A 24,149-nucleotide genomic window follows, 5' to 3' on the forward strand; every position below is an offset into this window, starting at 1 on the left:
TTAATTCCATAATATCAAACCAGTTTATTTTGAGGATGCCCAAGTTGACCACTGTTATGCACCGTTTTGAGGTGACAGTAGAAAAATAGATTCCGTGAAACTAAATGCAACTTAATATCAGTCTACAAACATGGTTTCTATGATACCATACAGGCACAGTGTACCTGTTACAAATCAACACAAGCAATCACACATTTCAGATGGTTCAATTTCAAAAGGTGCTAAATAACACTATGTACACAAAACAAGCTACATGAGATTTCAAAGAATTATTTGATGCAGGCTGGTAAGCTGGTAGAAAAGAGCTTGCATAGACATCAAAGTCACTTCTCCAATAAAAGCCCAGCCGCAGGCAGGGGAAGGCACTGACTTCTCTACAGCAAAAGAGCAAAACAAGGACTTTTACTCAATGGAACATTGTCCTGGAAAATAAAACAACCACCCAACATGAACATGGGGAGGAATCTGGAGTTTTGCATTTTTTCCCCATGAAGCAACCAAGATGGAAAAATGATTTTTCTGCTTGGCAACTCTATCACTGCTAAGCATAGAGCTAATATCTTCAGATCCTCAACATATTCCTCTTACTTTTAAAGTAAAAGGAAAAAGGGGTGAAAAGTGTTCTACAAACATGGCAATCCACAGCACCTACTATATCAAACAAACTGCCCTAGATGCATAACATTTAAGAACAAAAATAGTTTCTGAGACACAATCTTTCTGTTTATACCACACATTCTTAGTGAGTTTTCATGACAGAGACAAAGTACACAGTGTTGTCCACTACAGTAAAAACACAGACCTTCAACGAGCACTAAAATGTGATAGAAACCATTAAAAATTCATCATGTGGAACTCAATTCATTATATACAATTTTCATTGGAGATATGAGCCAGCAATCGCCAACTTTTCTTCAATATAAGATTCCTTTTGTTCGAGATTCATTTGTTCCTTTTTCCCTTCAGCTAATAAACAGACGGCTCCTACAGTGCAATGATACTCGTATGTGAGGTCGAATGCCAGCTGTCGGCTGTTACAGGTTTTTATTTGTGTACTTGCAGGGTTGCGGAGCTACAGCTGCTGTGGCTCATTAACAGTATATTTAAAAGCATCAACACTGGCTCTGCACATCCACAATCTCCGACGAGCTGGCGAGATGGAGACGTGGTTTAAACATTTGGGCATGGTTGAGCCCACCTCCACCATCCAGAAAAACTGCAGTGTCTGTGTATCTTTAATGTGGACAACAGTCAAATAAGCAGTTAACGGGGGTGGCATTATAGAGACATCATACTTGATTGAATAAAGACAGCTAAAAGTGAATATTCCAAGCGCTAGTTAAGGCTTTAGATTTGATTACTTATTTTGAAATGGGAGGAAACTAACACGCTGATGACCACTCTCTGCCAAACACTGCTTAATCATTTCAGACCTTGATATGTACAAAAAGACCCGACCAAACATGGGAGTGTACAGTACTGAGATTGTGTTAACACCTAGGTGTATCAAAGTTATCCTTGCACAAAGATGCGCTCTCTCACACACACAAACACACACCTGGCCTAGCTGCAGATCCAACAAATCCCCAGCGCTTGATCTGATCGCTGTACAGACATTTTCAGTAGAATAAGGTCATCCACAAATGTCCTCTCTCCCATGTAGCACACAGCAGGAAGCAGTCTGCTTCTGAAATACTTTGTGGTTTAGGCAGCAAAGCTGCCTGGATCTGACATCATACAGACTGTCTAATACCCAATAAGACTGAGTCAGGCTTTTGCGTTGACTTGCACCTCTGTTGCGTGATGTCTAGATAAATTCAGCGCTGCATGTGCGAAAACGGCTTATGTCATGGCAACCTGATATTTTCCACTATATCTCAGTAATGAACCTGCCCATGATCCTCCGGCCCCGTGTGAAAACACCAGACTTCTGCCTTTAAGCTAGACAGTGAGGCTGTGATAGGTTACGTCTGACACAATCAGACGCGGTTACTTGAGACTGACAAGCTCTGATGGCCTACTTCCAGTCGGATCCAATTCCTGCTTTGTGTGACCAAACCTTGGCCTTTTTTTTTTTTTTTTTAACTCAACATTAGTGCAGAACCAGAGCAGGAGGAGAAGAATAGTCAGGTGAGTTATAGCCATGCTAAAAGAAGAAATGGAAATACCAGTTCTGGGAGGGGAAAGAACACTGCCAGACATATTTACATATGATTTTATCACAATACTCTATCCCAGACTGTGTGCCATTGTTCATTTATGTAAACTGAGATCTTTATCCTGTGATCTTCCCATTCTGTGCAAGAGACAAAAGAGCCAACCAATGTAATCTGTTTTCAACCATCATTTTATAACTGAGCTTCATCTAGTGTTGCGACTTCCTCACGCAGAATTCATGCAGCATAGAGCTAACCTCTTTCTTAAGAAATGCAAGAGACCAATCTGTCCACGGAGAGCCTAAGAAATCCTCTAAACCTGCAAGACTAGGCAGACTTGCATTGACAGCTAACCTACAGCTCTTACCATGCTGACTGCGTGATGGATAGCACAGTGTGATAGAGGTAGGACAAAAGGACAGATTCTATAAATAGCAACCATCGACCACCCCTTTTCCCTGCTTCTCTCAAACTCTCTCTCTCTCACACACACACACACACACACGCAGGCAAACATTTAGTGCTTTGCTATTCATTATGATGGACAGCCACTCATCTCTTTTTCCCTTTTCTTAACCCAACCCCTGGTCTTTAAACTGGGGTTAAAGTGCAGATTTCTTATAGGGGTAGTCAGGTTTGCTAGGTGACCTGCGGTCTCTGACAATCTCTTCACTGACACTGTTTCTGTGAGGCTGCTGGAGTGGCCCTGGGCCTGATGATTCTCCAGCTAGACCCATCTCTTCTGGGGTCTCTCTGGGTCCTGGGTGTCTCTCCTCATAGTTGTCCATATTCCCACTGGGGGACCGTAAATGGCCTAAGCCATGAGTCAGGTCTGTCTCATTTGATCGCCCCTTTGAAATATGTCCCATCCTAGGTTGGGCTCCAGAGGGGCTAGCAAGGAGACCATCATGCCTCTGAGAGGTTATACTGAGGACATCCAGTCGTAGTGGGTCTGAAGCAGTCCGACCCTGTGTATGGCCCTGGGACTGAGAGTCAGAAACATAAGGAGGAGGATAGGAGCTGGAGGCGGTGCAGCTGTGGCTGTAGAGGTCTGGTCCAGCAAAGGAGGGCAGTGGGTGTGTGGAGGTTGGGGTTGCAGGTCGGCAGGAAAAGTCATACAGGTCAGGGAACTCAGCTTGAGCTTCCAGTTTGGGCTCAGGAGCGTGTCTCTTGCACGAGTGGCCATGTCCAGGCCCATAGCCATGGCTGAGGCGGGAAGAAGGGCAGGGCCCATGAGGCAGGTGGTGGCCTGAGGGGCCCATGGGGCTCTGAGGGCCTTCCCTCTCCATTTCTGCCATGTGCTGCTCCCTCAGAGTCATGACCGAAACACCTAGCGCAATGTCAGGCATGAACTCCCTCATAACCGGCTCCATGCTCATCTGCATTGGAAAACAGATAAACATTTATGACAGAACCTGACAATCAAGATATTCATATCCCAAAGCATAAGCCGCTAGGAACATTTGACTCAAAAAAAAGCATGTGGCACAAGGACATGCAGAAAGGCACGCACATGTACACACTCACCACTTGCTGGTCTGAAAGCAAAGCTCGGCCCATAGCCTGTGGGTTGGTGCAGTCAGGGGGCTGAGGCCTGGGCACAGAGGAGTAGTCTGAGCTGCCATGCTTGGTGGCTGCATGGCGCTGGATCAGGGTGCGGTTGCAGGGGTAGGAGAAGGAACGGGTGGGGGTTGGCAAGGGCACGCGAGGTCGCCACGCACCCTTGAGCTGTGCGTGACTAGGTGTGGCAGGGGGGTGGTATGGGGGAGGTGGAGGAGGTAAGGGAGGGTGGAAGCCTGCTACTCCTTCCAGCTCTGTGAACATGCTATCCATGGCTGGACTGCTGTTTACCCGACAACGACCCACCTGGCGCAGGGCCAGTATTGGACTCTCATCTCCAAACCTTTCATCTGGGAAGAACTTGTATGGATTCTGCAGGTAAAAAGTAAAAGTCATAAATCTCATCCTCCATAGATCTCCTCCTCCCTAACCCCTGGGAACACGCTCTGCTTTCTGCCTACCTGCAGTAGCTCAGTGGCTCCGTCTGCCAGACCAAACTCCCTCAGCACCCGCAGCTGCAGCTCATAGCTGACAGTGGCTCCCTCGCCACAGTTGAGGGCATACGCTCTCTGGACCTGCTCTGTGTGTCTTAGTTCATGCAGCCTCCGAATCATCTCCTTTACCACAGATAACTGAGGCACTGACAAGTGAAAAAGAATACAAAGTCAGACATCAGAGTAAAATGACGTGAGTCAGTTAAAGTCTTCATAGTTTGAGTCTTAACGTTGTAATTTAATCAGGGTGCTCAGAGAATCCACTGAACGGCATTATGTTTACAGATACTTGAACAGTTTCTCTGTTAGTCAGCAGTTTCTCATAACACTTAAGTCAAGCATGTCCATAATCCAGCCCGGGGGCCAATCACGGCCCTAGGTCAGATTTTATATGGTCCCTTGCTCCTACCCTATAAAATGTATTATTCATTATTATTCACAAACAGAATTAATAAAGTGTCATTTCTCTTTTCACCTCATGGTAGCAGCACCAGTAAGTCATGTTTAAAATGAACCTGAGATGCTGATATTCAGTAGCTTCAGCAGATCCTTATGTTATTTTATTCTCGATATGTGAATGAAAGAAGATTTATTTTGTTAAGGCTCAAACACTTGATCACCATAATTCTTGTGTTATTGAAAATAAAGTGTTAAAAAAATCATAATGTTTATGCTTTAAAAACAAGATGAGAAAGCCTGTTGGCCCCTCAGTGATTTTCCATGAATAAATATGGCACTCTTTTAAAAAAAAAAAAAAAAAAAAAAAAAAAAAAGAAGAAGAAGAAAGATTTGGACACCCCTGACTTAAGTCAACCATAACTGTGTAGCATCTGCGACACTGCTCCTACCTGGAATTTCATTTGCCACGACTGATGGGGCTGTGGTTGAGTTGCTTGCCATTTGCTGGTGGTTAATCATGTGACAACACTGAGGCACAGCGTTGTTGACCATGTAGAGTGTGTCCGGGACGTTGGACATGCGCACTAGTCGCAAACGCACTAGGTCTGTCTGCTCGACCATCATTTCATCAAGAACAGACTGAGGACACATAAAAAAAAAAAAAACAACATAAGTCCTATGTGCAACTCAAGGACATGGGGAACATTTTGCAAATTAGTTCCACTTGACTGACACTTCATCTAATAATGACTCTCTGGTCTATGGATATGTTCATAAATATTCATGGCCTTGGGAAGGCCTATAAGTTAATAGGAAAGTTTGCAAACGGACATAAAGCAAATTTCAGTCAGAATGATAGAGGCCACCACTGAATACTAAATGATTTGTATGCATAACAACAACTTGGCATGGGTAGTTTTAGCACGTCTGAGCTATAAACAGGTCGACAAATTTTACATTAGCCCGCACCCTTTACAGAAACTCTGCTCACTTTGGCAATAGCTATATGGGACACAAATATTCCCCCGGTTTCCGCCCTGTCTATAACCCCCATTAATCATAAATAAATGAACCTTACCTTAGCCTCCTCCACGTAAGGAGAGAAAAGGCGTGGACGCACATAGATGCCTGCATTTTTTTGACGCAACCAGGCATTGGCTTTACCCCCCTCAGCTGTGGGTAGCATGTCTGAAGGAGGGGTGCTTATCAAACCCCTTTTGAGCTGTGAATAGTGAAGAATGTGGATCAATGCTCAATCTATGAATGTCACAATAACTCAGAAACACCAGTCATAAAAGCACAGCAGCTGAAAAAAGACAGATAAGTAACACTGACTGCGTCGGTGAGGACGTCACTGTTGGGAGGTAAGATGTGCTCTGTTCGGATGAAGGGCAGGAGCGGAGACAGGATCTCCTTCAGCTCCTCCACATCCAAGTCTCTCCTTTTCACTCCCCTCTTGTTTACGCTGTGGGCTGTGCCACTCAATAGGTTGGGTTCTGGGTAAACAGGAACAACCACGGTCAGATATTATAATGATTGTAATGCTTTTTGTGCGTCAACATTTATAGTCAGAGTTTACATACACACATCGTGGTAATTTTGGGTTTTATATGATTTCTTTAAACTGTCTTCTTCCAGGGAATGACTCTACAGTAATCCTCTTTAAAGACTTTGAAAAACAAGCCTTGGGTGCACAAATTTGAATTTAGCTTGGGTTCTCTCTAATCTACAGAGACAAATAGTAAAGGCTTAAATAAATACATACAACCCCATTAATATTTAGTTAAATATTAATTTGCACGTTGCACCTTGAGCAGATGCTTTTTGTAGCCATCAACAAGTTTATGGTATAATCCTGTCTGGATATTTTACCCCTCTTATTGGCAGAATTGATTGAATCGGTTTAAATTGGTTGGTTTCCTGACATGGATCTAGCTTTTAAGCAAAATGCACAAATTTTAAATAGGGTTGAGGTTGGGACTTTAGTAGGCAATTCCAAAAGCTTAGCGTTATCCTGCTTTATCCAAAAAATGTTTTGATGTGTGTTTGGGATCACAGCCCTGTTGGAACACAAATGTCTCCACATTTTTCAATGTATCAGTAGCACTGGCAGCAAGACAGTCTAACAGAACGATGCTACTGACACCATACTTGAAAGCTGGTGTGGTGCTTTTAGACTTGAAAGCATCACATTTACTTTTCTAAACAGCTTTGTCTTATGTGACCATAAAGCTTTCCTCCAGAAATTCATTTGGCTTGTGGGCAGCTACAAATTACAGTCGAGTTTTGAAGCTTCTTTTTTGGTTGGCACCCTCTAAGATGTAAAACGCTTCCTTGTCGACAGTGACGCTGGTGTTGCAGCAGTTTCCAGCTCATGGCAGGCTCGAGCCTTGGTAGTAACGAGTTTCGTCTCAGCTCTTTTTCTTCTTCCAGACATTAGGAAAGTGCTGACACATCTAAATAATTTTTACTTGAGTACAATTGTTTGAACTGGTTATCCTGGAATCTGCAGTCGTTTAAAAATGGCTCCAAGAGACCTTCCCAACTTGTGTAACTCTATGACTCTCCTTTTTAGATCTTCACTGAATTCCTTGAACTTTCCCATTGTTCATTGTTCTAACTACTGGTGATTCCAATAAGTGCTCAACAAAAATCCTTTTTATGGTGCAAAGAGAAACTACCAGCTGTGGTCAATTATCAACTTCTCATTATCATAATCATAATGAGAGGTTAATAGGGCTTGGCCTTGTCAACTTAAAGGCTACTGTAGAACTTTAAGCACCGTTTAGTAAAAGATTAGTAGGTATATTTCCAATCCAAAATAAATTCATATTTTTACCCTAAATTCTTGTTTTTTAAGTCATTAAAGATGTATGCTATGAAATCATTCCACCCTGGAAAAAGAACAGTTTAAATAACTCTTCTGATGAGTGGATGTAAATATCTGACCACCACTTTAAGTATGATAACACTTTTAGTGCTTTTACATCAACCTTCTGGCTGCCTTTCAAACCTTTTGCACAAGATCGTTTTGACAAATTATAGGGATCTTGAGGAATCAGGCTGCTAGCCCTTATAATATGAATACCAATAACCTTGATCATGTACCCCTCAGAAGAGCATTAATTATCACAGTAGCAACAATGACATGACAAATCAGATCGAACCACTTCCTGTTGAATTTATGGGGTAACGTTTGGCTCTTTTTTGCTTTTAAGTATATTCACAAGGCTCTAGTAGGTGGGTAATTTCCTCAGAGCAATTAGGGGGGCTGCTCAGAGGGTAATTATAGAGTGTATTATCTTACCCCTGTCTGCCATCCTCTTAATAAGCTGCTGCTCGCCCCACTTAACAACATACTTAAGAATGTCCTGTTCACTCGCCTGACAGAGAAAGAGGACAGAGAGAAAGCAAAAGACAAAAATATTATTAGGACAAGGTTAGATATTGTTGGGAACAGAACAGGGAAGGTATTACACGAGGATAAAGTGAAAATGCAATATGTTCAGGCAATGTCCCATCAAAGCTTGGGTCTGGTTTGTTTGGGTAGTTGGATTACAACACTTCACCTCAACCATCTGGTGTGAAGCCCAAGTTGCTCGGCAGTGCAGATGACAGCTCAGCTTTGATTAGGTTCTGGGTTTGAAAGCATTTCTCTCTAGGGAACTGTTTTTCAACTCTGGAAATTCTGGAGACTTAGCGTGTGCATGTGAATAGCGTCAGCACATGTGGACAGTGTGTGACTGGGGCAGGGACTGTGTGTTTGTATACAATATTTTCATGCAACTATCACAGATTCCCAAACACTGTGAGGTGCTATAAGTTGAGAGACGTCTCCTTACCTGTAGGTAGTCAGACTGAATTGCACTGAGAAGGTGTTCTTTGCCAAGTTCGTAGAGAACATCCGAAGTGACAACTTGACTGAACTCCTCACAGAGGAAGTGCATGGCCTGCCTATGGACCCACTTGGAGCCATATGGTTGGGAGCTCCACTTGAGAATGGGGACAAGAGAGTCCAGAGACAAACTCTCCACAATAATGTCTTCACAGCCTGGGAGAGGCAACGAGACAGACAAGCAGAAATATATCATATTCTGAAAAGAAGTGCATATATTGAAGTCAGAAAGATGTCCCTTAACCTTAAAAAAGAAACACTACAACAACAAAAAAGCCTGTTTGAAAATGTATTTTAATGATTTAACTAAACAATTATTACAGTACGGCAAGTAACGCTGCAGCCTCTGCCAAACCATCAGTAGTTTTGACTCATATTCACTGACCCAGGGAGTCTCCCTCTAGTAGCCCCCACATCCTCCATGCTGCGTTTCCTAAATCAGAGCACATACCAGAACAGCAGGCGGCGGCTTTACTCTAACACACCAACCCACAGAAATGCCTTTGATACCTTGATGTGTTTCAGTCTCAAGCTGCCTTCTCTTAACCGTGATAAGTAAACACAGCAGCTTGCGGAAATGTGCTGCCGGTGCACAAGCACACACTTTGCAAAGGTGTACACACAGACCACTTGTGTGCATAAATCAAAAATGCATTAAAAGCCACAGAAGGCTTAGGGAATTATGTGCCTGGTGCTCTAGTCATTTAAAAAAAGAACCAAGTTTTGCAAATTCAGCCAACAATGGCACTCAAACTCTTAACACTTAATCTAACACGGATCCATTTATGCAGAAATAAAGCCTCCATGTCCACTTGGATTAACATATGATCGGTTTGGTCAAGCCATCTATCACAGTTCCAAACATGAGAGAGTCTTAGTGGCTCACATTGAAAGTTCTTCTCCGATCATTAACACAAAGTGGACATTCATGAAGATAAAGCCAGACTGACTGATGTCCAGTCAGAGCTGTTCTGAAGGGAAATAAAAGCTTCCCGGCTTCCTCATTCCAGGCGGTCCTGTCTATCAGTTCATCGTTGGAGGAGCAGCGGCGGCAGCAGCAGCACTCCTCTGGGAAAATCTTAAACTAGAAAATCTAAGCTGCTCTTCCGCCCTCAAACCACCACTTTAACATAAACGCCGGGAAATTGGACACCAGACTTCAGAGCGATGACCCCACTGATACTTCAGCTTCATATCCATGCAAGCTGTGTGTACAAATTTTTGATTAGAATGGAAAAGCAACCATAATGTACATGCACAGCTATGAACCCTTTGGGTGTTTTTGCTTGTAAATGCAAGTTCGAGAAACACAAAGCAGACGCCCGCAGTCTTTTCAGCTGAGGCTGCATCATTAAGACAGATGTAGCTGAAATGTGGGCCTGCATATTTTTTTTTCTCCTTTTTATCTGCTTTAAACAGACTGAAAAACGGGAGAAGATTTCCAGCATCTGCCTCATTGCCCACTGCTGGTCGTTTTGCTATTCATCTTCTAGAAAGTCCTCCAGTCTAGTTCAATTTGATTTTATTTATTTTTTTTCACCCTCCCCTTAAAGCAGACACACAGGCATACGTCCACAAAAGCAGGCAATTCCCCACTTGGGACCAGTGGCACAGGAAAGCAAACAGCTCTGCTCTCTGTTAGCCCATTCGAATTCTCAGTGACAGCCAGTCTTTTAAAACGCAGCACTTTTTATTATGAGGTGGAGATTAGAATCAGTATCATATCTAGTACTAACCCGCCTCCCCCCTCTCCACGGGTGGTGCACCACATTCACTGGAGCTTAGTCGACTGACAAGAATATCAACAGAACAGCAGGAACAGCGACAGTCAGCTCTACACTACACCAACTTTGGAGTACGTATGCATTTTGTCATGCTGTCATGATTTGGAGCTCTGTGTTTATAGAGCACACAGTCTCCAAAGCCACTTAAAACATCAACTGCACTCAAAGGCATGTAAACAAGCACGTGGATGTAAATCATCTCAGCCAATCAGTCAGGAAATGGAGCTTCAGTCAAAGCAGTCAAAACACAAGATAGGGCACTGAAATTGCTGGTCGGTCAGAGAGCAAGAAGGGAAGGCAGCAATGAAACTGCACTGAAGGGCTATCATCTCTTCAGCGCGCTTGAAAAATTAATAAGGCTTTTAATACTGGTTACTATTTGAGTGAGATGTAGTCGTAAAGGGAAGCCCATCTTGAGAATTAATAAGGAAGAATGACAGAGAGCTCTACAAAAACCTCCAAGGGCCAAACCTCCTTGTAGCCGGAGGGAAGCAGCCAAGGAGCACGTAAAGGGGGATGACAGTGTGACAGACGAGAGGGGGCTCTTTCTATATGAAACCCCTGACATAAACCTCTCTGCTGTCTCCTAAAGAGACATCGCAGCAAAACAGTTGGATGGCTTCTTACAAATTTCAAGTCTCATAATTAACCCAAATTAGGCAGATAAACACACTTTTCCAAAATGCACAAAAATAACTCTAGGAATGAAGTGATCTCAAAAAGTGTAACAACAGGAAGTTAAAGAGTAGAAAGAGAGACTTGGATAAAATAGCATCAGGTTAACCTAAACAATTTCACCACATTCCACTTTGAGGTTTCACGGGAAATGATTTGAGCTGTGCAGAACAGACGGAAAGGGAGCAAAGAGGGATAAAAATACCCTTCGATTAGGGGCTTGTTGAGAGGGTGGGGGGGTGGAGGGGGAAGACGAGGTGATGGTGTGTGGGGATGACACCATATGCCTCCTTGTGGCTGGCTTAAGCTGCCAGAATGACCCTGAGAGTGACACCCAAAGCTTGAGGGTGGGAGCTGGTGTCTAACCAGTTGTGTGTCCAGTGCTATTAAAATCACCACACAGGTCTTAAAAAAGGTAATCGACTCTCAAGCCTTCAGTCAATACAGCAGCTACACAGTATTGATCCTCTGCTTTTAAAAGATTTTAATACCAGCATGTTTATTGCAATAAAGTGCTGTGTGTTAACAAGATGTACATGTATATTTTTTATTACTTCCGCTGTAAACAGGATGTGTGGTTTCCTCTTATCAGCTTAAAGACCCACACCTACTTTAGCACATTAAGATTATGACATGGACTATATTTGTATTAATGCTGCAGCATAAGTTTGCAGAAAAAAATTCTGGCTACTCTATAGTGATCTCAGCTTTATAAAACAGTGTGCCAACAGAGCATATAGACTATGTTATATATCTGCAGCTGCCTCACCATAAAAAAAATAACCTTTGAGCTACAGAGGAGTGAAGAATTGAAAGAAAACACTCACAGGCTTTTATTGTGAAACGACAGTGATGAAGCTGTCAAATCGCAAAGTATATTTTAAATATTCTGGATGTAACTGTAAACAAGTGCCTTAAAATAATACTGGTTTGATTTCATTAGAAAGCACAAAGCAGTCAAACTCTCTGGTCTTTATAGCTTCATTTCAGTATTAGGCAAACTAATATCCTATACTGTGACTATGAAGATCATTATTGGACGAGAAGACACGATAAAGTAAGAAATTGTGTTTCGTCACTTTTGGATTCACACGGGCCAAATTCAGTAGTTTTGCATGTATTTGAAAAAGACTGCGTTAAATACTGCATACTTGAAAAGGTTATTCTGATTAAAGTGGATTTTTGTTTATTTGTGTTGGAAACTGCAAAATGCTCAGGTGCCACTTTGGAGGAAGTGCAGTGGAGGAAGCGACTGGCTCATGTAAAAAGTATGGCTTTAACCTTTGCTACCAGGGTCAAAAAAAGAGTGTAATCTGAGTAAAGATAGAGCAGAAATGACGTGTTGACAGAAGCACCTCATGTAACAGAGAGTGGGGCTGTATGCCTCCAGAGGGAGAGATAACCTATATCAGCCTGTTTCTAACACCCGTCACAGCTAGAGTAATCTGCAGCCATATTAAGTGCAGAATATTAAGACACTGAGTCTGGTAAAAAAAAATTACACGAATGCATGAAAAGAGACGTTATAGCAGGGTTGAGTTTTACAAGGCATCAACTCACGTACAAAATTCTATCCTATTATGATAAAAGTCTAGCTCATATTATTAAGTTAATAGAAAATGACACAATTATGACAGGCTGGACAGGCAAATTGACTCTAAACCTTATGATCAGGCTATTGAACTACACTTGGTTGCTGTTAAGGTTTTAAGCAATTTGTTGTAGAGACCTTGCCAGCACTTTGACTCATGTATTCTGCAGACAGGAAGGAAGAAATTACTTAGGAATGAAACTAAACAAAAAAATTTTGAGGCAGATTGCTTATCTGGGACTTTTTTTGCTAATTTCCAGCTCCATAATTTTAATCTTGTACTCTGCTAGAATTGCTGTATATGATTCACAGTTCGACATAATGATTATTTATATATCCGTATGTTATACTGGGCTGCTGTTCAGACTCTCTGCTACTATCTGAAACAAGCCCCTCTCCATTTAAGCCAACGTTCCTCTGGCTGGCTGCCCTTTAGATGGAAGATTTATGGCAGATGGGAAGGGCTTCTGTCCTCACAGCCAGAGCTGTGTGCCCAAGATGACCATATTAGGAATATGTCACTGATGTCACACAGAGCCAAGAGTTAAAAAAACAAAAACAAAAAAAACTGTATGAAACAAAGCATTTAGAGCAATAAGAAGCCGGAGCTGTTGGCTCACAGGGATTATTCACATATATACCAACCCACATTGGCCATGTTTATTATGAGCATTGACTATCCTAATAGTATCAGTAAGACAGAAAATAAGCAAAATAAGTCAAAACAGAAAAACGTGGTTGCTATCACACCCTATGTTGTTGATATTGTGACTATGACTTACCTTGAGCCAGCATGCTAAACTCCAAAAACAGAGCAATATGGTACAGCTCCATGGCCTCTTCAGTGCGTGTGCTGGCCCCACGGCTCCCTGACACTAGGGCTTGCACCTCACCGAGGCTGCCTGCTGAGGGGCTGCCACGCAGCACCAGCCCGAGCTCGACGACATCCGTGTACATGCAGTGGAGAATAACCTGCACATATTTTCGTGGTATTATGGACTCATCCAGCACTATGCGGGTGGGTGTCTGGAGTGTGCGCTCTGTCATTTCCTCGCCTGTGCGAATACGTCGCTGCAAAAGGTTCCGAAAGAAAGGAGAGCGTGCTGACAGGATAGCTTTGTGAGCCCTAAGGTCCTCGTCTGGGGTCCCTGCAGCTCCTGGGGCCCCATTGCCTCCTTGACTCACTGATGTTGCTGCAGCCACAGCTCCTCTCTCATTACAGCTCTCTATCATTTCAGAGTCTGAAGAGAAGCTGAGCAGAGCGTCATAGTAGCACATGTAGTCAAACAAGCCCTTCATGTCTGCCTCCAAGGAGTTAGGTGTACCAAACTCCTCGCTTAGCTGCACTAGCACATCCACATTCTGAAGCCTCGTATCCTCTGCTCCACCCACCCCAAACTCCCCAGTGTACAAGTAGTGAAGTAGGGCGGAGAACATGGGAACATCAATGCCAGCCGTGTCAATGTCCATTAGAACCTCTGCTCCATACCCGGGAGATGAAGACAGCAAGGTCTTAAAAAAGGGGCAACGGGGAGCCAGGATGGCCCGATGAGCTGGAAAACAAGTACCCCGGAAGATGAGGTCCACATCTGTGCAGTACTTGTGCTGGTAGAGAGCAGCTAGATCCCGCTGCAAGCTAGGAGCCTCTGGACGCGCGAGGCTGGCCTGGAAGCTCAGCTCCTTGAGGGCTGCCGTTCCCTCATACTCCTCCACCAGGGCGTTTGTGTCACGGACGTCCCACCCTGACAAAAGCTCACGCATCTGCCGCGCGTGATCCGCTGAGCGGCTAGACTTCCTCCTTTTGATGAACCTCCGCTTGAGAGTCGCCAGACCAAGACTCTTCTTCTTCCTGTCTGCCGGCCGCTCATGGCCGTGCTCCAGGCTGTATAGCTTTGACTCCCAACCATATCCCTGCTGAGAGTAGGATGAGGTCCCTGGAATAAAAACAGCTGAAGGTTAGCCTAAAAATTCTTGTGTTTTAAATACATCTAATTATAATAGAAAGAAATTAACAGTTTTACATTACAAAAAAAAAATTAATGGTGGGTGGTCAAGCTTTCCCTTACACACACGGCCCTTTTTACATTTTGTAGTTTTTATATTGGGAATTGTGACATTTAGTGTACATTCATAACATGTTTTAGATTTACCTGACAGTCCTGTGACAAATGTGTTCATGCCCCCCCCCCAAACAGCAACTATGGGTCCACAGTTTGTAAAAACGAAACAGTAAAAGGTGGTATGTACACAAGTTTCAATGCAATTCGGCCACAATTTAGGCAGATAAACACCTTTTTCTGCCGGCTGAAAGACTTTCTATTCTTGGTTGAGCAATTTTCAGACACTCTTGCAGATCACTTCCAGTTCTTTTTTTTTTTAAAGACTGTCTTACACAAATAGCATGTTAAATATACCCAGATTTTCAGTGATGTTCATGTAATGGGATTGTGAGAGCCCGATAAGGCGTCCATGGCGTAGACCATGTATACGCATCACTTCCATTTCTGTCAGCCCAACCTTCCTGCAGCTTCTTTTACCGTCATATGCCCCCCTCCCTTTTTTTGCCCACCAGACATTTTTTTTCCTGAAAGTTTTCTTGCTCAATAATATTTTGTTGATTTTCACAGTTCCCTTTAAATGCTATTTTTTAATGCCATTCCGGGCACTGGAAATTGTAAGCTGGAAGCACTTTGATATCTTTTTAAAGCTTTCCCCTGCCTTGTAGGCGACACTTGGTTTCATTTCTCATCCTCAGTCTTTGTTAAGAGGAAGCCACGGTTACTGAATCCTGGATATGTTTGAAGAGTCAGAGAATTTAATCAAAGAGAAAGTCCTAATGGTAATTCTTCTAAAACCCCCAATCAAATTCTACAAGTGGAGGGCTTCCACAACTTTTGCACAAGCAAGCCACAGTTATTTCTCAGGTGTTTATTTTCAATTTTTTAGGATCAAGAAATAAAATGAATTTGAAAAGAAGTTCATTTTAGTGCTCCTTTGCTGCAAGAGCTGTATTTGTTTCTTTTTTTTCTTGTTTCAAAAGCAGCCTGCACCAGTTTACTGTTGTATATCTGTGCCCTGCTCTATAAAGCTAAGGACACTCATGCCTGACCCAGCTACCAAAACATCTGGATCTAGTTCAACAACTGGAAAAAAAAAAAAAGGAAGGAAAAAAGTCTTTTTATTTTTTTTTCAGACCAAACCTTGATCATCACAGACCCAATTATAATCCTGTCCTACTTTAGACTCCTCCATCAACGTAGGTCCATTCATGTATTTACGCCCAATCAATTACACTGAATAGCAGTTATCTTTTGCTTGAGAGGCAGGACTTGTACGTCAGAGGAACCTCTGCCAAGGAGATCCTCTCTGCCTGCCTTTCTCTCAGGATCCATCAGTGTGACCCAAATAGTAATCATTCTAACACTGTGAATCATCTATGGCCCCGGCCAGCTCAACCAAGCAGCTACAGAGCTCAGAGCAAACGGGAGGTCTCAGGGGCTACTGAGATAATTTGGCTCTTTGCAGTGCTTTCACTTTGAAGTGGAAACCCACATAAACCCCAGACTTAAGTCATTCTAAAACTGAAATAAACACTTTTTTTTAACTTAAGAAAAGACTTATTTAAATTAATCTCTGGAGCAGCTCTCCAAACGCTCTGGCACTCAGGAAAGCAGGGAAAGCTTTAAGAGCCATAAACTAGACTCTGCCACTTTCTTCAACAGCAATCAAAAAGAGTGCTTAAATGTCAACAATATGTACATACAAGCAAACCACTACACTCCATGTCAGACAGGTTTTCTGAGGATACAGGTACTAACTGAAGGCCATATGCTATGCTCTTCAACAATGACAGTAGTGAAATTGGAACAAGACCAAAAGCGAGAGAGAGGGAGAGAGAAAAAACCCCAAAACCTCTTCACATTAAAAACTCAAAGTGCAGCTGTCAGCCCATTCAGGCCAGAAAGTAGGCTATAGTCAGTCACAGGGCTCGCTTCCTGTCTACAAGTTAGATTTCAGTTCTGACAAATAAATACTTAATGCAATTATTCGTCAGCCTTAAACAATAATTTAAGTCCATATGGCACAGTAAAGTAGATCCACTGCTTTTTAATGAATTCAGTTGTACTCAAAAGCTCTGTTTAAGAGCTCTCATGCATAAAAATGTTCACCTATTGCACCATTAGTTGCCATGGAAGCAGGTTAATATAATGTAATGTGTAAAGCAGACCATCCCATTACGTTTGTAGAGATATTTTTTAATCAAATCTGATTCTTGACTCTACTTTGGACATGAAGAGAAATTGGGTTTTCACCAGTAATTCATCTAACAAAAGACATTTTGTCATATTGTAAAAAAAATAAAAAATAAATAATAATAAAAAATAATCATATACATGAACTGACCGGTGATGCACTTAATACCTATAAAAGTCTGTTGTGCCTGTGAACCTCCCCCTATCCGTGGGGAGCACGAGTGCGGGTAGCTGGATCCATTGGCACCCATCCTCGGTTCTCTTCACTTGCTATTTGGGGGTCCCCCCTCGTGCTGAGTCATTCTGCTCAGACAACGTATTCCTCTCAGTCGTCAGTTGCGGGTCAGGCACGGGTCCTCTGAAGCATCCTCAGAGCTCCAGGCCCAAGCTGCCATGGCTGGAGGAAGAACAGAAGGAGAGATATTTAAGCTTAAGAGTGACTGCATTTTAAATATTGTTGACTGCAACATTGTGAGATTGGACTTTTTAGAAAGATAATGAATGTCAGTGTTAAGGAAGGTGAACAGAGGAACACTTAATATTATCTATCGCACCGTTTCAGCCATATTGATTTCACGGCACCGATGAATCATAGCCGTCTTGCCATTTTACAGGTTTGAAGTGCTAAAAATTGAGTTTTTGTGAAAAGTGAAAATTACATGGTCATTCTCCTATCTATAATCTTCAACAGTGACTCCAGTTAACAGAGACTTCCCTATCCTCCCCTCAAGAAAATGACAAGCAGTCAACTACAATGTAATCCAGATGTGGTGGGGGACTTTCAGAGGGAGGTACAACCCAGAACAAGTTACTCTGCTTTTGCCTGTTATCACCTTAAACTAGAAGTAGTCTAATAAATGATTTGGGTACTTTTCCAGTTCAGTCTGTAGCCAGTGAAAACTCTTTAGTGTAGATATGTTTGACTGTAGACTTAATCCAGTATTGTAACATATTATGTTATGGGGTGGGCAACAAATATACAAATATAGAACATAGCATAAATATGTCTCTTGACAGTGATTCTACAATACAGTTTATACAGGGGGTGCTTCATTTTCAATCCTTCCTCTCCAGGAAGCTGATGAATTTATTTATCATGAAACTGTGGTTCCTTGATAAATAAACGACAAGAAAATGAATACAAACCAAACCAGAACTTTGTACCTTGCATTACTTTAAAGTATAGGAAGTCTAATACATGACCTGGGTACTTTTCCAGTTCAGTTTGTAGCCAAACTGATCCAATGGGTAGCCAACATTTAGCCAAATCAGCTCCAGAGATGAGATTAACACCCGTTTTAAGGCCTGAGATATTAACACACATATACATATACATCTACACACAGCCGGTCCTGGTGTGTATTTGGCACCCAGAGCCATTATGCTCACATGGCTACAAATCAGTGTGGTCTTAATAAGGTTATACTCAGGTGGATATGTTTGGTCTTTCGATCATTCGATCAGGAAAAGTAATTCCCCGTGCAAATTCTGGTGGACACAGCAAGTGATCAGCAGAACATTATAAAATAATAGCTTTTCATATCATTTAAATTATTTTCTACATTAATTTTCTATCATGATAAAAGAAAGATAATATGATTGGATAATGGGTATTTAACTTCTATTTTATCAATGACGGGAACATTTATGCTTTAGATTACACAAACCTTAACAGCCGACTTTATGCAAATCAGTTCTCTAATGTGACAAAAACTCTACCAAACAGACATCTGAGCACTCAGTTGGTTGTTAATTCATATGTTTGGGGGACCAGCTAATAATTCAAAGGCAGAAGCTGTGCTGCAGATGCAGAGTTGAGCAGCTTTAAGTTGCTCTTTACAGTCATTACCATAACTTATTGCTGTGAGCCATGGCAATGGCCAAGCAGTTTTCCCTCTTCTCTTTTCGTGCTGTCACCAGCTATGATCTAAAAGAAAACAGGGCACCTCATTAACTGAGTGTACTGACGACTTCTCAGGCTAACAATTGCAAACTGAGTCTATCTGGCTTCATTTCGACAAGCATGTAGACTGCAGTTATAGAGCTGGATTGAGGGGGGTCAAGCTTTTCTTAAGATTTTGCACTCGTTACTCTTAAAATGTTGCCCAAGCTTCAGAAAGTCACAGAAGCCCAAAGAGCAAACCAGAGAGCGTGCAGATGTCTGGAGACGTGTATATCGGATATGGGATGTATAACAGCGGTGAAGTCTGCCCTTGGCTGGTGTGAGCAAAGCTTTAATTGCAATAACTTTTATCAGGATGTTATAAAAAACATTACAGAGGTGCAAAAAGTTGGAAAGACTTTAGGACTATTAGTGTTTTCCCAAGGAGGTTGAAATCCAGCAAAGACTTTACCAAAAAACAAGGTGGGATCATAAAAGATCATTAAAAAGAAACAAAGGAAACTCTGTCATATAGTGTCCACTAAAAGAAAGACCACTAATCAAAACAGAAGAAAACTATAAGTCACTGCTCTCAGGAAAAACAAAACAAAAGACTAAACAAAATCTGTGGAAAAAAAGTTACTGCTCTCCTAATTTCTTTTTTTTCTCTTTGCGTTTCATTAGTTGAATCAGATTGGGTTTATCTATAACAGTAAGTTAGATGAAGTTTCGACTGCAGTTTATGAGTAGTCAATTCAGAAATGCAGGCAAATCCAAAGATCTTTGCAAACTACTTCTTGCAACCAAAGAAGAGGAGAAGATTCCCAATTTCCCTCTGCACTTACATCTTGGCATAAATGCGTCCCTTTATAAACATTACTAAGAGATTTGAAAATGTAATCCTCATTGTGGTCCTTTAAATAACTCAACACAAAAAGAGTCATGTATATATTCTCATTTAGTCTCTTTTGTATATTAGACCAAACTTAGAACTGGAGTGTGATGGGAGATCTGCTTTATCTCAGTCTGCTGGTTTTCCTGCCTACCATACTAATAAATCATAGTGTCTGCCCCTGTAGAGAACCACTCCACAACCTCCCAAGGGTTCAATGGAAAACCACAGCCTCTTACTCCACACACAAATAGTCACCAGGCAGTCACACTAGAGCACTCCAATAAAAACATTGGTTGATCTTTATTTCATTAGACTGCTTTAAATAAGCCCCATCTTCACAGGGAATTAATTTGGACAAAATTAGAAACTGAATTTGAATATGTAGGAGAGAGGAAGCAGCCCTTGAGATATATACTGTCTTGTTTACAAAAAGGCAGCGGTGGTGGTGGTGGTGGTTGGGGTTCTCTAAGGAGCAGAGCAGAGGCAGAATAAAACAAAGCAACTAACGCATCCATTGAACACCACACCAACTTCCCAGCGAGGCGGCTTTAATTCATTCAAATTAGCGAACCAAATTTAACTTTAGCTGCAGTGCTGAATTCTAAAACCATAATTTAGGGCAGAGACCTGACTCACAATGTTCAAGAAGCATTTTGGCCATAATCTCTCTGATGTCAAACATTAAGACACTTTCCTGCAGTTTAGATTGAAACACTGAGGCGCTCTGTTGTTGCTCAGGCTGGGAGCAGAGGAGGGCAGTGCCACAGACGGGGGAAGGCAGACACCAGCCGAGCTGGACTATGCGTCCCTAATGAGAGGTGACAAGAGACACTCCCTGCCCCCACCTATCTCTACGCACACGCTGTCATGGACACATATGCACCCTTTCAAACCGCTCACCTTGCCTCAATCGTGGATCACTTTTATGTTATATTAACAATCAGCCAGTTAAAGGGGCTTAAAAGACAAAAGAACAGCCGTCCACTGAACATACAAAAATTACTTGGCACGCGAACAGGAGCGATGTATTATTCAAATGACTGTCAGGGCTCTTTATTAATCATTTATGTGGATATCCTCATCATGGCTAGAGAAAACGGAAGAGGTGGGTACACAGGTCTTCGGTCCTGTGCGCAAGCCCAAATTTTAGCAGCACATTTCTATTATTTCAGTGCAGCCTTTTCACGAGTCGTTTCCATAAACCTGAACTCATCTGCTGGAACACACACGCAACCGGCGTTTGAAGTCAAAGTGGCAGCGGTAATTAAGCTAGAATGGGCTTGAGAAGATTTCGCCAAATTAAAGGTGATGTGGAGAATTACTCGGCCAGCGTCGAAGATGATTGAGAATTTCCCATTTCATTCCTCTTTGGTAATTTTATAACAGCTTACTAATCTAAAAAGGTGCACACGTCTGTGCTCAAACAGCTTGAAGAAACCTGCGTGCTGTGTACTCTACTAGTCCCACTGTGAATCTTGTGAATAAAACTATGTCCGCTTTTTGATGGACGTCTTTGTTTGGTTCAGTGGCTAAATGCCCTAATCCTCTGGAAAGGAGCCAGTGCCACAGTCAGGCCTGAATGAAACACTGAAATACTCTCCCCAAACACTTTCCTGTCTGCAATTACACAGCAGTGTCATGCATTAAAGCTCTCACACACAGAGCTCTTCAATTTAATGTTTCCAAAAGGTATTTTTATTAGTCCAATGCTGACATATGTGTGTATCCATTTCACAATAGGAATCACAGAAGAAACAAAGTTTATGTCTCTGATTCACATACAACAAGAAAAACGAAAGATGCCGGCTTTGGGGGATGAAAAGAAGTTTTGCTGTCACAAAACCTGTTAAATGGCCTCTGGGGTAAGTTGCCCATTACGTCCTTTGCTTACAGAGCTGTACAGAAATACAGCTTTCAGTTACAGATTGTCTGACTCTTTTGATATTTGATACAATCAAGGGTGCTCTGGAAGGTCATAAAAAAGCAATGCAGCAGTGAGCAGAAACCAGAACTCTCTAACACAGAGTGACCTCCATGGCACTGATGTGTCTGCACACATCTCGCAGCAAGATACCCGACTGGAACAGCCACCAAAGGTTGGTGGAAAACAAAATAAAGACCGCCCTTTTAAAATAATAGTCATATTTTGTCTGAAACGATAACCGGAGAGCGCAAATTCAGAGGCAGAGCAGACCGCTTATGCCGACAATGTTTTTTGCCAATCAGGTAAATCAGCATAATGTTGTGTCAGGCCATTCAGCTGATTACAGATTCTGGCAGGAGAGCCATGGGAAACTAAGGAAAAATCGGAACAAGCTAGAAAACAGACAACACAGTGAAATGACAGAAACGGAGAGAGGAAACAAAAGTCCCCACGATGATGACTCATGGTGAGCAGCCTCAGGATTAGCCTGTGTCAACTAACAATATGAACCGTAATGGTGCATATTTGACATTTCACTGAGTACGCTGTCAGCTGATTACGTTTTGCTCTAGAGACCATGAAACAAAATGGCAAATATCAAACACAGTTACCTCAAAGTTAATTTGTTTTCTTTCAGACCTTTGATTTAAATACATGATGGCAACTTATCCAACAAACACTGGACAGATGAATGTCATCCTGTAGGTGTTCTTGCAATCGAAAACCGAACAGAACCATCATGTGAAGTAGGCATACACTTAATGACTGCGCAAACATAACCCAGTAGTCGATCTTCAGAGAATGAATGGCAACTCAGGAAACAATGGGTGCTTATTTTAAGTGAGATGTCAATGCTCATTGTTGGGTTCTCCATCCAACTGGCCAGGGTAAACAGCATTCAGGGTAAAGTGCGGCTGACTGAGTGGCAAGTATTTGCAAGCTCGCTGCCTTTTCATGCCAGTCATGGATTTCTGAGCACTGTAACACTGATAATTACATGTCATTATACAGCTCTGAAGCACTGACACAAATACTTAACCCAGCGAAATGGTAAACATGAGCACTAAAGCGCACGGGGAAGGCACCTTTATTCAAGTGAGGAGCTGCAAAGACAGACAGGCTGCATTTTAGAAAAAGATGGAGTTAACGGACTGACTGCTGAGTCTACCCGCAATTTCAGTGAGATTACCATGGGATTATTGCAGACTGCATATGGCTCCTCATCACTTACACGGATGCTAATGCCAACAAACATCACATACGTTGTTAGGAAAAAATCTCGCTACAGCAACACTAATTTTCTATTGGATGGGTTAATGTCAGATACCTACACAATTCAAAGAAGTCATTGGTATCTAAATCTATTATGGTAATAATTGTATGACTTGTGGAAATTATTACAAGACCTAGCCACGCAATAAGTCTTCATCTTTACATAGCGGCTACAATTGCGGTTTAAGCTGTCCCCAAAGCTCAGTCTGTCAACTACTGTGTCACACAGATGCAATAATCAGCAACATGTAGGTTTTTCTCCAAAGTGACACAAAAATCACACTTATCCTGAACTTTTCTACCAATCCAGCCACACGCAAAACGAAAACAAATAAGAGCACTCTTCTCCAGCCCGTATGAAAATAAATCAAATTATTTGCAAAGGCTTTGTTAGCCTGCCGTTATCACGGAGCTATTGTTGCTCTCTGGGCTACCGCTGCTCAGCGGAAGCTTTGGTTAAAAGTGCCTTTAAGAGCAGAGGAAAAAAAATAAAATTAAAGCGGATTGTTTTTCGCGGCTGATAAATAAAAAAGGGAAGTAATGTCCAAATTGTTTGGCGACAGCCCAGCAAGAGGAGTCATATTCACCACAGCCCTGTAATTAGTAGCATATCCTAAGAGGCTAGGGTAAGCTATCTCTGCGGTGTCGCTTTGACTTCAGCCCTCGGAAATTTACTTTGAGCAAGATGAGATGCAACTGTTGAAAAGCGGTCGTTAAAAGATATTTACCAGAAAGTGAGGAGCTTCGCAGGCATTATTTTTTCTTCGTTTCCCCTCGTAGTTTAGGCAGCACTCCGATCCAACTTGTCTCAGGCAGAGAGAGGGAGAGGGAGAGAGAGAAAAAAATGCAGCTCAACACCTTCTTTTCCCAACTCTGCTCATTACGCACGGCTCGACGTCAACCTTTGGTCTCTAATGTGCAATAGTTTCCACTTGCATCGACTTTCCGGTGATTTTTCAGCATCTACCTCGACTAAAAACTAAACCCAGACCGTTTTAAATCTCGGTTCGGTTCGGTATTTCCCCTTAGTAGCACAACGCCTTGTTGGGTGGTTGTTATGGCCTATCCCAACGCTACCCGTTTCAAGTTAGCCAAAATAAGAAGGAAACTTCCGGTCATGTTTTTCAAAATAAAACCTTCAAACGCGAGAGATTTGCATTTTCGTTGTGCAGTAACTTGCGAGCCCAATGAAAAAGCATTTCACATCCCGCGTTTGATATTCAAATTTTGCACAAATTCTGCAGGTGTCGAATAATTTTAAAAGGCACGCTTTGCTCGTGCTCTGAAACGTCTTAATTTTGGAAGTAAAGTCTATCTTTCTTTAAATTTAGGTCAACTTAACACTCTCATTGCTGTATGCCGACTGTTC

General features: G+C 42.2%; 1 protein-coding gene across 2 annotated transcripts; it reads right to left on the bottom strand.

Moving 5' to 3' along the window:
* btbd7 (BTB (POZ) domain containing 7) lies at positions 1-23,886 on the bottom strand. Of its 2 annotated transcripts, none has more exons than XM_084914623.1 (11): positions 23,509-23,886; positions 16,959-17,204; positions 13,337-14,488; positions 8,452-8,660; positions 7,917-7,992; positions 5,945-6,105; positions 5,688-5,831; positions 5,059-5,248; positions 4,178-4,356; positions 3,684-4,088; positions 1-3,535 (listed from the first exon to the last, which is right to left on the bottom strand). In XM_084914623.1, the coding sequence occupies exons 2-11, from the start codon at positions 17,056-17,058 to the stop codon at positions 2,759-2,761; spliced, it is 3,393 nt and encodes a 1,130-aa protein (XP_084770749.1). In that variant the 5' UTR covers positions 17,059-17,204; positions 23,509-23,886; the 3' UTR covers positions 1-2,758. The 2 variants fall into 2 exon arrangements, with proteins under 2 accessions (XP_084770749.1, XP_084770750.1); XM_084914624.1 differs by having other exon boundaries at positions 16,977-17,204; positions 23,509-23,885.
* Between the last annotated feature and the right edge of the window lie 263 nt (positions 23,887-24,149).

Source organism: Perissodus microlepis, chromosome 19, assembly GCF_051167445.1.
Source record: "Perissodus microlepis isolate ML-2025 ecotype Zambia chromosome 19, ASM5116744v1, whole genome shotgun sequence".
In the NCBI taxonomy this organism is placed as follows: domain Eukaryota; kingdom Metazoa; phylum Chordata; class Actinopteri; order Cichliformes; family Cichlidae; genus Perissodus; species Perissodus microlepis.

Bases quoted from the DNA above. Each gene is read 5' to 3' on its own strand.
- btbd7 (XM_084914623.1), bottom strand. From the start codon at position 17,058: ATGGGTGCCAATGGATCCAGCTACCCGCACTCGTGCTCCCCACGGATA. The intron at 14,489-16,958 runs GTCAGTTCATGT...TTTTTATTCCAG, and splicing joins AGGTATTAAGTGCATCACCG to GGACCTCATCCTACTCTCAG. The intron at 5,249-5,687 runs GTAAGGTTCATT...ATGTGTCCTCAG, and splicing joins CTTACGTGGAGGAGGCTAAG to TCTGTTCTTGATGAAATGAT.